At 36.5% G+C, this 18091-nt stretch overlaps 1 protein-coding gene and 1 pseudogene across 2 annotated transcripts; both read right to left on the reverse strand.

Moving 5' to 3' along the window:
- Nucleotides 1-1967: 1967 nt before the first annotated feature.
- LOC106398111 lies at nucleotides 1968-9946 on the reverse strand (annotated as a pseudogene).
- Nucleotides 9947-14684: 4738 nt separating this feature from the next.
- Nucleotides 14685-17953, reverse strand: LOC106401651 (sugar transporter ERD6-like 7). 2 transcript variants are annotated; one of them, XM_048762478.1, is made up of 17 exons: nucleotides 17441-17953; nucleotides 17237-17299; nucleotides 17069-17158; nucleotides 16920-16979; nucleotides 16749-16814; nucleotides 16599-16664; nucleotides 16451-16526; nucleotides 16300-16364; nucleotides 16126-16218; nucleotides 16018-16056; nucleotides 15802-15886; nucleotides 15676-15719; nucleotides 15527-15589; nucleotides 15331-15444; nucleotides 15188-15247; nucleotides 14993-15107; nucleotides 14685-14921 (listed from the first exon to the last, which is right to left on the reverse strand). In XM_048762478.1, the coding sequence occupies exons 1-17, from the start codon at nucleotides 17588-17590 to the stop codon at nucleotides 14806-14808; spliced, it is 1365 nt and encodes a 454-aa protein (XP_048618435.1). In that variant the 5' UTR covers nucleotides 17591-17953; the 3' UTR covers nucleotides 14685-14805. The 2 variants fall into 2 exon arrangements, with proteins under 2 accessions (XP_048618435.1, XP_013697651.2); XM_013842197.3 differs by having other exon boundaries at nucleotides 15976-16056; nucleotides 17441-17950.
- Between the last annotated feature and the right edge of the window lie 138 nt (nucleotides 17954-18091).

The raw sequence follows: 18091 nt of genomic DNA on the forward strand, positions 1-18091 counted from the left end.
ACGTAGCCTGGTGGTTTACGCCTAATGTTTATAACTCGCAGGTGAAATGTTTGAACCTGGAGCAGCGTTTGTTTTACTATTTTCAAGATTTTCATTAAATGAATGCAAAAATACGATTATACCCTCGTCTTCAACCTTATCCATGCGACTTGCAGACTTGGATTTAGCACTTTTTCTCTCACTATTTTCGAGATTTTTATTAAATGAATGCAAAAATACGATTATACCCTCGTCTTCAACCTCATCCATGCGACTTGCAGACTTGGGTTTAACATTTTTTTCTCTCACGATTTCAACGTGTTTTAAATTAATTCTTGTTGATTTTATCCAAATATAGTAGATCTATTGCATAAACAATGATTTCGCACTACAAATATCGCTTTTCATGTTTTTTTTTTCACCGCTTAGTTTCACCGATTATGACCTCCTCGCCACGGACCCTCCGATCACCATTTAACCGGGCGAAAACTCGTCTAGGCGACCGCGTTTTCGAACATGGAATAATATACATATATGGACAAAATCATTTGCTACTCACTTAAAATACATATCAAGCTCTTGTTTCTTGTATTAACAAAAGTTTCATCTAAAATTTCAAAACAACAATTAAATTAGTGTCTTTCAATTTTTAAAGTTTTATCTTCAAACCTATTAATAGTTTAATCATTTAAAATTAGAAAACCAGTTACGTTAGAAGTATATTTTAAATAAAAAATTAAACAATGAATCATTTATTTATTTTTTCTTCAAAATTTAAATATTCGAACCCGACCCAAACTATCTGAACCCGGACCCGAACCAAAGTGTAGAAATACCCGAACGGTTTCTATACCTTTATATTGAAATACCTGAAAATCCTAAATACCCGATACGAATCCGAACGGGTATCCGAAAGCCTACACCTACGATAACCCCTACGATATATGTTCATTTGTATCTTGCTTGAACAAAAAATATATAAACCATTAATCATAAAATATTCAATGTAGGAATTTTACCATTTTTAGTAATTTATAGTCATTTTTAAAAATTCAAAATATAATATATAAGTAAAAAATCTAATTTTTTTTATTTTATTTTATGCTTAATGTAATTGTTTAATTTCTTTTAATAATATATAATAAATAAATAAATAAAGAGAGAGGGTACGGAAATTGTTATCAAATATGTATTATTCATAATCATTAATTGTCATATATATGTTAATCATATTAGGTAATTTCGTAGCTTTTATATAAGGAAATAAAAAATATTCTTTTGTACACTACTAATTAATGTGATAGATAGTTTAATAAAAATCATAGTACACTAGAACCTCTATAAATTAATAATGTGGGAACTTTGAAACTTTATTAATTTAAAGTGATATTAATTTACAAAATTTTCCTTATTTAGATTTTTTTATTTAAATATATATTTATTCTAAGATAAGAAAAATATTTTATTTAAGTGTATAGAAATTAATTGCTATTTTATTTTTGAAATTTGACATTTATAATAATTTTATTATGTTATTTGGTGTATATAATATATTGCATAGAATTTAAATGTGGTTTTAGATATAATATTACTAAATTTCATCAAAGATATATTAAATGTTAAGAAAATATAAAGATAATTTCATTATGAATATGAAACAAATAATATAATAATATAGGTTCTTACTTATATAAAATATATATACATATAAATTATTAATTTATAGTTTTAATGGGACCATATATCTACATAGAATATTTTAAATTGTTATTATCTTATTATCTTATTATTTTATCGATTTGTTTGTGTTAAAATTTAACCGGTCCAAGCTGGGGCCAGTAAAATTTATTAATTAATAGAGATTATTAATTTATCGAATATTAATTTATAGAGGTTCTACTGTATATGTGTATATGGACCAACTTATTTTTCTAAAAATTTTAAAAATCATTTTTATGATGACACGTAGCTACGAAAACATGTAGTAATGCTCCAGGATTAATATATATATATATATGAAATCATTTACACATAGCATTTTGACCGGGACCACCATAATAAAAGGAAGCCCCCAATTGAGGATGGAAAGGATTTCGGATTACATTGTAACAATTCTGATTCGTCACAAAGGGAGTAAGACTTTCAGGAGGTTTCGTAAAGCCGTCTTCTTCTATCTCAAGATTCATGAAATAACTAGCCTTTTTATACCCCTCATATGCGAAACGACCACTCCCCATATTCGTTGATGTGTGTTGTGAATCCTCCTTGTAGTTTGTTATTTCACCTCCCCAGTGAATTTCTGAAGCACCATTCTTTAAATTACTGAATAATGAGGAAGGCCAGTACCCGAGAATCTGATAGTAACCCAATCTCAACCACCAGTTCCCTGTGCGGGGATCCTATAGTAATATAACACAACCATAATCAATTTGTAAATATCATAAGAATGTATGTTTTTATAAAGCTATATGTTGAATATTAGCGTGGTGGTTATATTATCCTTCCATATAGTTGTGAGAAATGATGCTTGTCGACCACCCATGACGGAAACTGTTGAGGCATAGGTGCACCTATAGCAAAATCTCTGTTGACATGCACAAAACCTGGACATCTAAGATCGTAGCAGCCTGTCTTTTTGTATTCATCAGCCTGATTCACAAGAACCAAATTATATGTACTTACAAATCTCAACCAAAAATAAAAAGTTGAATCCAAAAGCAAGAACAGAAAAGAAAAAGCATAACAACTTTATAGAAATTAACTCACAGTCCAATAAATAAAAAATCGAGGCTTGTCATCACCATAAAATCGCGGGAACACCTAATTAATAATAATAGAAGAGCGAAAAATAAATATATATATGGGTTTTGATATTGTATTTTTGGCGCGTCCACCTAACGCGCCCCCAAATTCTCTCCCAAGCTCTAACTTCTTTCGTTCTCACCTCAGCCTCCGCCTTGCCTCTCCGGCGCCTCTAGGCGTTGCGAGAGGGCTCACGATGCTCCCGTCAAGTCCACCTTCCTCTCCGTCGTGGTCCGTTGGTGATGTGTCTCAATCTCTGGTGCTGTCGTACACGTTTTGTGGCTCTGTCCACAGTGATGTTACGAGTCCGGGGGTTCGTGCCTAGGCTCTCTGCGACTGGGTCAAGAACACGAATCTTCTTTCCACTGGTGAAGGTGACTCCTCTCCCAACATCAAAATCACCTCGACGGCGAGGTTCCTAAACGTCGCCTCTTGCCATCATCGATTCAAAGGTAAATTGGGGTTTGCTGCGTCTGAGATGAGGTCTCGGGACCTCAGATCTCGATTGATGAGATGATTCTCCTTTCGGGTTGATCTAGACGTTCTGGCTATTGAGTCGATGCTCTTGTTAGCTCCTCTCTCCCCCCCCCCTTTGCAGTTGATTGGCGTTTCTTGGGAGAATGGGTTTGATCTGCAGGTCTAAACGAGCATGGGAGTGGTGTTTTTGAGCTCTTCGAGATCAGGGTAAGCACCTTGCGGCTGGAGGAGGGAGTAAGACCCAGGAAGTGGTGATGTTGCCCCTTCCATTAACCGGTTAGAGGACGAGCGGTTAGGTTAGTTGAGTGCTATTAAGCTCCTGTGGTTTTGAGTTGTCCTGTCTGTACCAGATTTTGGGTTCAGTGTTTGCCCAGCCCGGACTTAGAGGGCGGTGTAGAAACCCGTTAAAAAAAAAAAAAAAAAAAAAAAAAAAAAAAAAAAGAGAATGGTCGAGTATGTTTGTGGTGGTCGAGTCGCGGGTGATAAGGATCGATCGAGAAGCTTTAAAGTACGAGGTGGGAGAAGAAGTGATCGTGGGTGAACTATGAGTCGAATAAGTTGCTCGACCATAGTTAGAAGATGTCTTAGATTGATCAGACGGACGTTTTGGAAGCATAACAATTTTGGAAGCACGACGGTTTAGAAGCTCGACGTTTTTGAAGATTGACGTTTCTTCATCGCGAAGTTTTCTCGGAATATCTTCGTATCAGTAAAATATTATTCTGAAGACATTATAAGTCGGAAGCAGGACGGGAATTAAGCAGGACGGGAAGCAAGCACGACGGGATTGAAGCACGACGGGAAAACCCGAAGTTGGGCAAAAACCCTAATTTCGGTATTATGTAATTCTTCGAGGAAGCCGGAGGCTCGGGAAATATTTTTACAGGATATCAGAATTCATCTGGAGTCTATTAAAAATATTTAGAGCATCAGAATGGGAGTGGAAAAATATTTGGGGTTAATCGCGGATCAGAAATTTACCGGAAGGACCGAAATCAGATGAATGGACCGAGAAGCTCGAGGTGGGTCGTTGCATGGGTTCAGAATGTGGTGTCAAGCATCTAACCAGCTGAGTGTCTCCAGAAGCTCGAGGTGTCGCCGTGCATGGAAGCTGTACATGCAGCCTGACATGTAGAAGCACGAGGTGGATCGACCAAGCACGAGGTGTCTCCGCGCATGCAACCGAAGCATGCTGATCGACATGTGTGTACTGGTGTGGCTTCTTGCATGCACTCCAGGCATGCATCCTGACATGTGGGAGGAGTGGTGGCGTCCTGCATGTGTCCTGAACATGCAGCCTGACATGTGGAGCACGAGGTGCCGCCGCGCATGCGTCCGGAGCCATGCGAAGCGACACACGGGCTGCCACCAACCTGAAGCTGATTGGCTGGTGTCTACTATAAATACCCCACGACCCCAGCTCATTTCTTCACATCCAGACCTGTCCAAACCAAGTTAAAAACGTGAGAGAGAAGTAGAAAAAGAAAGGAAGTGATTCCGAGCTATTTCGAGAATTTTAGAGAGTTTTCGAGGTCAGTTCTCTACTGATTTCGAGTCAGCGCCTAGGGACGGTTCTGTCCAACTGAATTCGTCCAGTGCACTCAGTTCCTTTTATGATCAAGTGGAGATGCTGTCCGGAGTTAGTTCAGTTCTACGGGTTCATATCAGTCGAAGTTCTGCTCGATACTCCGCCGGGAAGTCCGAAGAACTGTCCAGAAGCTAAAGGAGGTTCTGTCCGAGTCAAGATCAGTTTGTCGAGGCCTGTCAGTTTCTTCATGGTGAAGCCGAGGTTCTTTCCAAGTCAAGATCAGTCCAAGTCGAGATCAGTCCAGTCCACTCCATTCAAGTCGTCCCTTGGGTTTTGGCCAAGTCCTCTCCGATCAACCAGCTACTTCTCGCCTAGAACACTGTGAGTTGGTTTTGTGTGAATTCCATTTGGAATTTAGGGTAGATCGAGTAGCATATAGATTGGAATGATCACTCTATTGAATGGTAGAGTCCTTAGGGTTATTTATTTATGGAACTAGACTCAGTTTAGCAAGGGCTAAGCTGAGATGAATGGAATTAAGACTGAGTTGATAACCTGACTAGGACTAGGGCTAGGATGCATCATGTTTTCTATTCTTGCGTGTTGATATGATTGAGTGCAGGTTCCCGTTATCTTTAAAGATAGTGTCGTAGCAGGAGGCCGAACTATCTGGGTAACGGTTTGATTGAGTATATTTAATTAAATGCTTGCTCGTTTAATTAATCTTGTTGATTGAGGTTAGTCATCTCTTGGTAAGGGAGTGACTAACTGGTTGAGTTGTTTAGTTTTGGGTTGGAGTCTTGTCCCTTAGGTCTTTCCTAGGGATAATTGTGTCGAGTGTGTGTTATGCCGACAGCAGGTGCGAAACTCGCCCATGCTAGGCCTGTTTTGGGGTGGACTAGTGTTTCCTCGCCCTCGTATTCAGCGGGTTCAAGGAAACCCCTTATTCGCTGGATCGGGAAGACTCAGATAGACGGGTCATGGCCTATGGCTGAGTGATTACACGACGGTGTAATGTGGCAGTGACCCGAAGGACTGTGGGCTGTCGCGCGGTGACCCGAAGGACTGTGGGCCGCGGTCGGTTGAAAGTTCCTTCTTTTGGCCTTTGTGGTAGGGAGATAGGATATTGCCGATAGAGAGGAGGAACACGAAGTCACCAGGGCCCAGGTTAGAGTATTGTGTGTTGTAGAGGGTTATGGAACCCTCGAGTTAATGTAGCACCGATATACGGTGTTACGAGTAAGATCGAGTCATTGGTAGTTACTATCTTATTATTGTTGTGGTTGTGGTTGTTGATTGCTTTGTTTGCAGGTTCTGACATTAAGTCCTAAGTCTGGTTTAGGTACCGGATTAGGCTTGATGTGTATTTTGTTAGTGTAGGCCTGACGTTGGCCTGTATGTGTTTGAGGGATTGCTTGTGAAGGGTGGTGGATATTGAAGCTATGCGGTATCATTGGTTGGCCGATCATGTTCTTGTTTGATTGTTGGTCGACCGGCTCATGATACTTGTATAGTCTAAGTGTCTAACACTACATGAGTACTGAACTCATGCGTATATATGGTTAACTAAGGATTTGTTGTTGACTTGTTTTAAATGCAGGTTCCCGTTACTTGAAGCTAGATCATGGCAGGAGGCCAAGTCTAACTTAGTAACGGTTTGCTTAGCCTTAGCTTATATTGCATGCTAGGGCTAGATTGATTGTTATTTTGGGTTGTTTGGGTTAGAGTCTAGTTTGCGGGTAGAGGCCGCCAGCTCACTGAGTAATACTAGATTACTCATCCAACTCCGTTGTCCTTTTTGCAGGTCGCTTTAGGTAAGGATGATTGGATAGCATGGAGCTGGATGTTAGGACCGCCGGAGTAGATTTCATGCCTTTTGTAAACGGTATTGTGAATTGTGTTATGTTGACTCGATCTGGCATTAGGCCGGGCCCAGTCTTGAATTATTCAATGTATGAATATTTCTTAAATCAATAAAAGTAATTGTTTTATATGCGCTTCATGAGTACTCTGATATTTGACTAGTCCGGTCTAACACAACGTTAGGTCGTGGTACGGGTTGAAAAGTCTTAGGCCTCGATCTAACGGAAAATGCTAACTCCAGGTACGGGTTGCCAAGCCTTGTGCCTTGACGCAGCGGGACGTGTTAGTGGACGAACTGGTCGAGGTCGTGGAGTAAATTTTGTGACTCTGGCCGGATCGTCCCTAACCCGTCACGTAGCGCTTCCGGACCATGGTGTTGGGTTGGACGGTCAGTCATGTTCTTGTTTGATTGTTGGCTGGCCGGTTGGCCTTTCATCTCCAACCCTTGGTGTGGGTCGTCCGTCGGTCATGTTCTTTGGTTGATTGTTGGCCGGTGGGTTGACCTATGCCTAGGACGGTTCGGGGGTGTTACAGGCGGTCCTTGAGCGGGCTTGTCTCTGTGTCTCAGAGGAAGGTATTGGTTCAGGCAATCAGATGAAACAATTTCCAGCCAGCAGTGTGTCCCTTGATCTCTGGTTTTCGGTCTCCCCATCTGCCTACATTGTTTATGTCCTTTTCACCCGACTCTTAAGTTTCTATCGATCCTTGTTATCCTGTTCGCTCCAAGGCAGAACGGTTCAGGCTCGATTGTCTTCTTGATTACATGTTTTTAATTTTTTTGCCGTGTAATCAAGCATAGAGGTCTACAGTTTGTTTTAACATCTTGTAAACTTCAAAGTTCATTTTGTAATGATATTTACCTTTTAGCAAAAAAAAAAAGAAAAATAAATATATATGTGCGTGAATGTATAAATATGTAATTGTAGAAACAAACAAAAACCTGCCAACCAGCTTCAATGGTGTCGCGGCTAGGATAAGTGCCACCCATAACCCATATTTGTGCTAGGCTAAATTCTCTTCTCGTTTGTACATGGGGCTTCCACACATTTATATCCGCTTGGGCTCCATGAAATTTGCCTTGTGGAGAATTTACGGTCACTATGGCATACTATATGTACATAAACATATATATATATATATAATTACAAAAGCATATATAATATGTATAAGAAAAAAGGATGAATTTTTTTGTGACAAAAAAAAGAGAAAATTATGGATTTTTAAGAGTATATATCTATATGTATATATCCATTGCACACACACCTCATTTGTAGTATTACTTGGTGGATTGGTTGGCTTCGGTTGAGGGAGGCTATTGGAATCTTTTCTCCCGTATCTTTCTACTGATTCAGCTTGTAAAATGTTTTCTCTTCTCGTTCTTATGATCGGAATACTATTTTTTGGACACTTTCCGTTGATTGTCCAGAGGTGCATCACCATACTGTGGTTTTGGTTCTTTGAAGCTTCTTTGTTCCATCCTTTTGGGTAAGAACTTGGTCTCATCTACAAACATAAAGAGATGACAAACACAAAATGTGATTTAAGTTACAACTATTTTGGACAGGTTTATTTAGCGTTACTGATCCAAGTTTGAGTCTAGTTTTATTTATAAAAATATTGCATGAATGTGTAGTTTTATACACATACCTGTTGGAGAACTACTGGCAATCAGGAACATTGATGTTGACACTCGTTGCAAGCGCTGTCTCTCCTGAATCTATAAATCATCTCTTCATTCACTGTCCATACGCAAAAAAGGTGTGGGAAGCCTTACCTGTGTCACCGGAAGTGGATTTGAGCGGAACTCTAGATTTGTCGGAGGTTTGGCTGACTTTATGTGGAAAGAAGTGTCTCCCCCCTACAAGACTTGCAGCGGGACCGCTGGCTCCATGGGTCATGTGGCAACTTTGGATCTCAAGAAACAGTCTCTGTTTTTCGGACAAGCACATAACAGAGGAGGAAACCATTATCAGAGCTCTGAAAATGGCGAAGGAATGGACAGATGCCCAAGAAAAGAAAGCTACGCCGCAACAAAAGAAGTACCTTAGAGAACCATTCCCACAGAACTGTTCTGTGTTGAGAGCAGACGCTGCTTGGAGAGCTTCATCTCAACAAGCGGGATTTGGATGGACCATCAAAAGACAAGATGTTGATGTTGCTAGTTTTTCTACAGGTAGCTCGGTGGGATCAGCTCTTACAGCAGAAGCTATGGCAATGAGACAAGCAATTCAAGAGGCTCGAATCTTGGGACACAAGCGACTGGTATGTGAGGCGGATTCGCTGCAACTCGTCAAAGCCCTCAGTGGAGGGGAGGTCCCCCTATAAATTTATGGCATTGTGGCCGATATCTTCGATTCCTTTGTTTACTTTGATGTAATCGCCTTTGGTTGGATTCCTAGAGACCTAAATGCTGATGCAGATGCTCTAGCAAAGCAAGGCCTTGTAGAGGGTGAAGCCTTAATGGCCATCACCTAACTCTACTTATAATATTAATTAAGCTATGTTTCAAAAAAAAAAAAGAATGTGTAGTTTTATATTAAATATGATAAAGTATATAAATGAATCTAAAAATGTATATTGAAATAAAAATAAATAGTATTAAATAAAACTTTTAAACCTGAATGGTGTGTTTTTTGAATAAAGGATTATCATAAATTGGATGATTCTTCATATGAACACAATCTATGATATCTCCGTCTGGGCTCTATACAAAAATTACAAGTCATATATAATTATTATAAAATGTAAGAAAAAGTAGTTGCCTATAAGTTGTGTAAATTCACAAATTGTATTTACCTTGATAGATTTAAGAGCAGGTTTATTTAGTTTTTTCAAAAGTTCGTCTATTTCAGCATCGCGAGTATCATCATACTCTCTTCCGGTGACCATTACAGCTATGATTAAAATGCTGAACACAGTTAAACCTGCCATCATTCGACTGATCATGATTAGAATTTCCAAAATGTTTTGATATTTTTGAAGTGTTCTCAATGGCTCATTGGGGTTATGCACAAGGAAAACGAACAAGTCTTTGAAACTATATTTATTCTATTTACGAAAGAAAAGCTATTAATTTAAAGCATAATAATAATAATAATAATCAGATCGATTTTGTTATGATTTATTTCACTGCAGACATACAAATGCAATTAATATAGCAGTATAAATTTTCCCAGATTTTTTTTTTAAACACAAGTTTTTTTTCCCAGATATTGAAGAAGAAAAATGTTAGCTTATTTATGAAATTTAGTAAAGATGGAAAAGATATCCTATAATAATATTTTCTTTTAAGAAGTAAATAATTTTCGAATACAAATGAATTTAATTGTCGTTTTAGCTTTTAAAATATGTTTTATTATAAGTATCATTTTACATCTTTAAGACAAATATTACATATTTTCCAGTTTTTATCTTTACTTTTAGCTCACTAATTAACAAAATACAATGTATTAAATAGAGGTAAAAAGGAAAATTTAATTATATTATTAATTCGTGTAAAAAATCTTAAATGCCACTTATAATAAAACAGAGGAAGTATGTTAGAATGACACATACAAATGAAATTAATGCATCAATATATACTTTTCCGTAGTCTCCTTAGGAAAATCCAAATAAAAATCAAAATTTTGGGATCTACACTATTAAAATAGAAGTCATGACTTCTTTCATGTCTGATTTTTTTATTTGGACCATCCCTATAAAGTTTATTAAATTTTACGTAACTTCATTATAATATCTTTTAATATCGTTTTTTTCTTTGAAATACTAATAAATATCTTAAAGAAATGTCTAACAAAATCTTTCAAATATCTTTTAGAATCTTTTTAAAATGTATTGTCAAAATTAGTTTGTTAAAATTTTAATTATCACAAAGTATAATTAGAAACTAAATTTTAGTTTAGTTTTGATTGTAAGCAAAAATTAATAATTATGTAAAATGCTTCAATAATATTTTAATAATAATAATAATAATAATAATAAAATTAAATTGATTTTATTTTCAAAATTAAATTTAAGACATATTTTAAAAGATGCTTTTTCAAAATTAAATTTAAGACATATTTTAAAAGATGCTTTAAAAAAATATTCATTTCTATTTCTAATTTAAAAATAAAAATATCTTATCTATTTTGCACCGAAATTATTACTTATTTCATATGTGATTTTGTTTTTAATTTAGACCACTTAGAAGTCATACCTTTAAATATTTTTACCATTTAATACAATTAATTTACACTTTCTTTCATAGATAAAACTTTTGATCTTTATACATATTGTATATATAAGACTGTAGTCTACTCTAATTAACGTCTGTATATTCCTCTCAGTTAAAAACTAATTCGGTTTATTATTTAAACAACTATGCTAAATTGGTTTAATTAATCACCATATACCAAATTATCTATTATGTAGGTTCAATTTAATTTAATTTCCACATATATTTCGAATTTAAAAATAGAACAAAAATATGTAAATCAGTATTGTTACATAATAATGTTTTCAAAGTAAATTTTGTTACAAAAATACAAAATTTATAAACTCTAGAGTAATAATATTATAAGCCACACAAATATTATTATTAAATTAGATAGTATATAGCACCAAATTTTATTAATTTATTGATATCTTTTATTGCATAATCTAAAATATTTTAGTATTAAAGAAAACGTGTACGGTCGTGCGGGTTAAGATATAGTAGTTTTTTTTTTCTAATTGCTTTCATATATTAAATTAAGGAAGAAATACAAATACGTGAAAGCAAATAAGTTACAGGAAAACCAAGAAAACAAAATACAATATAAGGAATGTAAAGGGGAGGGGGGACAGATAATTAAAAGAAACAAACCATAGATACTAAATGGAGGACCAGAACAAAAGAAGTTACCCATTTAAAAAAGTTACCCATTTTTTTACCACATTTATTTAGCCCTATAGTCTTGTGTCTAACCATTTTGAGCACCTTTCTGATGATGGTGTCATGTTGAGTGAATAACTCCAAAATGGAAGCAATTATTCCGTTTTTTTCTACACTTTATCAATGGTATCTTACCAAAGCTGCGGAATAGCAACAGTGCCTGCCCTTGGAGTGGGCCCAAGGTGCACATGCACAGGATCATTTTTTTTTGAAAAAAAATTCTTTTATATGTTGTTGGCTTGCAAGTCACATGGTCTAAACCCCGAGAATTTATGTTTCTCCTCACAACTTCTTAATCATGCTAAGCCTTTCTCCAGAAAAAAAAAACTTCTTAATTATGCTACCAAATTTTTGTTACTGCAAATCTATATTATTATGATTGAGTTTTTGCTCTCTCCTCAGCGCATTACGTCAGCGTTTTGTGGGTTCCACTTTTAAAAAGAGTAAAAAAAGTGTCAAACACATGGTTCGAATCCGGGTTATTGAGATATAAACACCATCATTTATACCATCAAACTAAATGATACTTTGTACATTGATGGCCGAAACTAATATATATTTATCAAGGTCGGAAATCCTTGCTTCTTTGGTTTTTTCTGTGGGCCGGGCTACAAGTGTATTATGAGTTTCATTTTTAAATGAGATTCATCACGTTATATGAAAAAAAACAATTATAGTTTTCCCATATTGTAAACTGTCTTTGTTTAACATGAGTTAGAGTTCTTTTCATCATTGTCTTAGACAAGTCTGAGTTACAAAGTTGCGGCGTGTGTCTGTTCGTAATCTATTTTTTCACCGGTGAACTCTTCATCTCCCCATCTTAAATCGCTTGATCATAAATGTTCCTGATTTATAGTCCTTCTCGAAACCCTATATATATGATTCTCATCTTTGATGAACCCAATTTTCATCCCCACAAAACTCTTTGATTCCTATTAGCTTTAACCAGCTTCTAGAAAATGTCTATTTCTGCCTCTCCAGTTCCTCAAATCGGCATCCCCGGCGTCCGTCACTCAACCTTCGAGTCTCTCCGTCTTGGTCGTAGTAGTCAGAGCATAGCCTCTAACCTCCTCGCTTCTGGGATTCCCTGAATTTCAAGAAAGACAGTGAGTTTATGGGAATCACGGTTCTCTTCCTTGATGAAAAGGTAAGTTAATATTCGATTTATCACACTTATTTAATATAATTGTTTTTAATTGATTTCCTGATTCTTTATTGAATAATATTATTTGCAGATTCCGTGATTCATGGGTTTATTCCCGCCGGACGTGCTAATCATTACATGTCATCTTTGAAAGCCGATTGTGAAAATCGATTGTTTTGAGGTTGTTAGGTGCTCAAGCATGTACAAGATAACTGATCATCCATTCCTCATTCGTTTCATCTCACCAACTATTAATGATGAAGTCATCACGGGTGCTCCTGAGATCAATTTCCAGTCATCACTAGATTGTTCGACAATTTCCAAGTGATTGCGAACACAAACCTAGAACTCCTAGGTATATTATCATATTGCATCTGAGTTTATATTATGTTTCGATATCATAACTGATATTTAAACTCGCAGATGTGGTTGGGCAAATCCGTTATGTCCAGGGCTCTCACCTTACCAAAGAAACAACTCGAGTCCTTATCCGTCTCCTCGTTGATCCGTAAGAAACAATCAACACACAATTATCTTTATATTATTATTTATATTGTGCTAACATTAATAATCAAAAATATTTCATATTCTGTGGTCGTCTATTTATCTCCCTTACTTATCAAACTAATTTGACGCAAACCTTTATTTTACACCTTAAAAGAAACCACAACAACCCAAACAATAAAAATACCAAAAATTAGAATTCCAAAAAAGACGAATCGTTAATGATTACCTCTCTTTTTTTGTCTAATCTTAGAAGTAAACTTCAAAACAAATATACCAATCCAATCATTTCAACTAAAACTCAACGACACATACATCGAGTCAGCTAAACAAATACAAACTACACGGCCAGCTATTTAACAATTTACAAACTTACTTTCGCAACGAAGAAGACGAAGACGACAACCAAAATCAGTAAAATTACCTAAACAAAAAAACAAAGTAAATTACGAACTCTGATAAATACTGCTAACAATGATTTTTGTTTACATATTACCCATCAAATAAAAAATAAACAAGCGCATCTACACGAGGAGATACAAGAGAATCCTGACAGACACAAAGGCAACAACAACATCTCCACCTGCTCCCTACTCTTGTCTTATAAAAATAGCTTACATGCCCAATATCAACATGCCAATGCTATTGTCTTCTTATGAGAAATGCATAAATTCGTTTAAAACCCATTAAGGCCCAAATACTCAGAACTGTCACTCATTTTATAGTTATTTCTACAAGTCTTCGTGTATTTGTTTTAAAGGTCCGGTAAGAGCAACAAGTTTAAAAATAAAATAAAAACATATAACAAACATAATAAGGATAATAAAAATTATTACTTACACACAACTAAACTGGAGAAAAAATATCTAGAAACAAAAAGTACTCTCAACAACTTTAATATAATTTATGTACTCTCAATAGTACAAGAAACAAATTAAAAAGACAAACAAACAATAAATCCCAGTGACATAGCAAACAACACCACGAACTATATCAATTACATTATTAACACAATTTGGTCCTTCATAAATAGAATACAATGCATACATAATTCATCATCACAACTATAACCCTATAACAATTAAAAAACTTGAAAAACAACTCAAAACGCAAAATTCACAACTACAATAACCTTAGCAAGTATTGAGATGAAACAAGAACTCTATCCACAACTCCGCGCTAACGCTGAGGCAATGCCCTAGTTTTTAAAATTTTCAAGTTTATGAATAAAGTATGTACTTTCAAATTACAAATAAGTATTTGGATAAGTGAAATCCGACCGAATCCAAAATCAATAACGAGTTCAACCGGATTGCAATGTGTTATTATATCCCAACTGAACCCGAGAAACCTCAATCAAATAATTACCGAACTTTAAGAATTATAGGGCTAAATTTAAAATTCAACTCGATTGGACACGCAAACAACCTGAACGCCCATGTCTAAGTTTGCTGGTGAAACTTGAGCTCCCGTTTGAAGTCCAAAGTGTTCATTGAGAAGAAATTAATGATAACCATAGTTTAGATAAGAGTCTTAAAAGCATTCAAAATTGATACTTGATGTCCCATATGAATTTAATATCAAGGAGTTGAGCTATGGATTGACCACAGCTTGTATCTGCTCCAATGTCTTCCCTTTGGTTTCAGGCACCACGGCGATGACAAAGACAATGGCCAGCGCATTGATCACCGCATATATGACGAAAGTTCCTGCACCATTTTTTTTCTTTCCGTTTTCAAGGATTGCCTGTGGGAAAAGTGAATGATATAATATAGATTACCATAAGAGCTCCATGACATGAGGAAGTTAAAAGTGTAAGACACAGCCCATGCTCCAAACCAGTTCACCAGCGTCGCCATGCCTCCTGCTACTCCTTTTATATTTATTGGAAATATCTGCAAGTTCTTGTTTAATAAGTAAGAAGATAAGATCCTTCTCAAGTAGCTTTCTTGCTACGAATGTGATTTGTATTTACCTCAGACATGACGACCCACGGCATTGCTCCCATTCCAGCTGAAAACGATGCTATGTACACCTGCTCTCCTCAGTCCTCACCAATATATAATCTTAACAATCTATTTTGGGTTGGTGAAATCACTTGAAAGTAAAATTACTTACCATTATACCAACAACAGCCAGGATCGGGACTGCTTTGTGCGCCATGTCATGAACCTTGAGATAGAATGAGACCGCTGTGATCAAACAGCCTATCACTAACCCTGTTGCAGAAACCTGCCACAAACTCCTTACATGTTAGTTACAGTATTAGTCCTGCCTAACTCTTTTTTCAAGACTTTTTGTTTTTGTTTTTTACCAGTAGCAATGGCTTTCTTCCAGCTTTGTCAACTATTGGTGCATTAAGCGCAGTGATTACAACCTGGTTGTTAACAAACCAATAGAGAGACTAAGACCATAATCATTCTATAGCATTGTTTTGTTCTCGTTAGATAAATAAGATGGAACCTGAAGAACAGCATATATTATCATCCCAAGTCTTGTGGGGAAACCTGACATAAAAATGGCAGATTAAGATACAAGACTGAAGGTGTATATATAGTATAATTCAAGAAAATCTTAAGTTAAAAGAACCTGCTTGCTCAAAGATAGAGCTTGTGTAGAAACATATCCCGTTGATTCCTCCAAACTGCTGAAACACCATCAACCCAAATGCTATCTGCTCCAACAAAGCATGCAAACTGGTCACGTATGCAACGTGACAGGAAAAAAAATTGAAAATTTGATTTGGGTTGGTTATGGTGTTACAAAAACAGAGCGTATGTATCTCCTCTGAAACAAATCCAGCGCCTTGGCTTTCGGAAGCCTCTCCAGAGTTTCGATATAATCCTGTCAAGGAATGGTAAGAGAGATATGTTTTCTTGATTCACAAGAAAACTAATGCAAGTTTCAAAATACCTGAATCTCAGCTGCCTCTTCCGATATATTAGCTTTCTTCCCACGGAGCTTCCTCAGTGCAGCTTCAAACTCTGTATCACGCCCCATCTTTGCCTACAAGCACATGTAGCATCCATTAAATTACCAAGAAAGTGATACATGAGCTTCCATGGTTGTGCTGTTCTCTGATCTTACCAGCCATCTTGGGGACTCAGGGATACAAAAGAGGCCAAGAATGGAGACAGCACATGGGATGAGTCCTGAAGCCAAGGTATAATTTTCAGATAAATAAATTTATTTCGACTTAAAATGGACTACTCTTTAGAGTGTACATAGATTCCTAAACCTATTAGTGCTAAGACTCTCCATGTAACCATTGTGCCTATGATGAAGGAAACTGACACTCCAGTGCAGATCAGAATCTGTGGCACAAGAGGTAAGCATCCATTTCAGAATACGCTAACACAAAATTAGGGAGACAATGAGATACTTACCTGATTTAGTGTGGTTAGAGCTCCTCGGAATGTTTTAGGTGCAATTTCTGCTATAAAGATTGGTACCTACCATCAACATAAATCATTCACAGAGAGTGCTACTTTGTATACATTAGATTATGAGATATTGAATTAAATCTATGAGCTCACCACATAGGAGAATGCTCCCATTCCATAACCCGTTGCCAGTCTTCCAAGATCCAGAGCCACTACTCCCTTTTATAAGGACACCATTTAACGCAAAGAGAGAGAGAGATACATTATGCAAAGATTTATTTAATACCAACGTATTCATTTTGGTTTAGGATCTTGACTTAGAACCTTGGCAAAGAAGATTGCTAGCCAGCCGACGACACAAAACGCAGAAGAAACTCTCATCGCCTGAATACAAAAGAAAATCCACAAGTAGTAAGTAGTAGTCTCACTAAGCCAACTCAGATGGAAACTTTCAAAAAAAGTTTTTGCCTGACCCCTTTTCTTCCAACTAAATCAGCTATAGGCCCACTTGTGATAGCACCAATCATTGCACCAAAAGTCAGTAAAGAACCAAAGAGTGAAAACTGCAAAATTTGAGGTAATGGTTAAGCAAAACTTCAACAATGGCAATGGATTATTCAGTTAAGAAGATTATGTATAACCTCAGCTATAGTCAGAGAAAGATCATTCCTAATTGCAGCCTGAGCAGGTGAGGAGTATCCAGCCTGCATCAAACATTTTTCAGTATCACAGAGTCACTCTTTGTTAGAAACAAAATCAATTGCCTAATTTTCGATTTAAAAAAAAAAAATCAATGGCCTAACAAAGCTGGTGATGACTTTCCATGGATATGTAAATTCACTTACACAAGAACCAAACGCAAAAGAACCACAAACTGCAACAAAGGTGCTAAGATAAACCATCCACGTCTGCTCCGGTTTTGATTCAGCCATATCCTTGTCCACCAATGGTTCCCTGACTTCTCTGCTGCCATCACTTGCGCTTGACATCTTCATGATTATATATATGTCTTCCTTCTGGGATCTTTCGTCTCCACAACTACCTCAAAACTACAAAGAGACGAAGCCTGAAGCAAGAGTTGAGTAAGAAGGCAGAAGAAATGTACAAAGGAGCAAACTGGAAAAGCAGAGGACGAGAATAATGAAGGCGGAAACTTTTTTTTTATAGTTGATAGTGACGTTTTAGGCAAGAAAGCTTTGTAGGGGTTTATTAGCATAGAGAAGAAAGCTCTGTTTTATGTCTTTTTCGGCATTATATTTAGGGGGCAGATTAGTTTCCTATATAGCTAAGGACTACGTTGAGCCGGTTGAGAGAGGATGAAGTCTTGAAACCAAATTGAGGTAATATAAAACGAATATTCTGTATAAGAAAATACATCATTCTTGTGCTTTTTGGTAAACTCACTTCCAAAAGGATGTTTAAATAAAATTGGATACGTCACAAACATGCTAGTGGCAGTCTTGAGGCGGATGTGATAGAGACAGACACGTGATGTC

The sequence above is a fragment of the Brassica napus genome, chromosome C7 (genome assembly GCF_020379485.1).
Source record: "Brassica napus cultivar Da-Ae chromosome C7, Da-Ae, whole genome shotgun sequence".
NCBI lineage: Eukaryota > Viridiplantae > Streptophyta > Magnoliopsida > Brassicales > Brassicaceae > Brassica > Brassica napus.

Bases quoted from the DNA above. Each gene is read 5' to 3' on its own strand.
- LOC106401651 (XM_013842197.3), bottom strand. From the start codon at position 17,590: ATGAAGATGTCAAGCGCAAGTGATGGCAGCAGAGAAGTCAGGGAACCA. The intron at 15,887-15,975 runs GTAACACCATAA...TTGTTGGAGCAG, and splicing joins GATACATACGCTCTGTTTTT to ATAGCATTTGGGTTGATGGT. The intron at 15,445-15,526 runs GTAAAAAACAAA...AGTTTGTGGCAG, and splicing joins GAAGAAAGCCATTGCTACTG to GTTTCTGCAACAGGGTTAGT.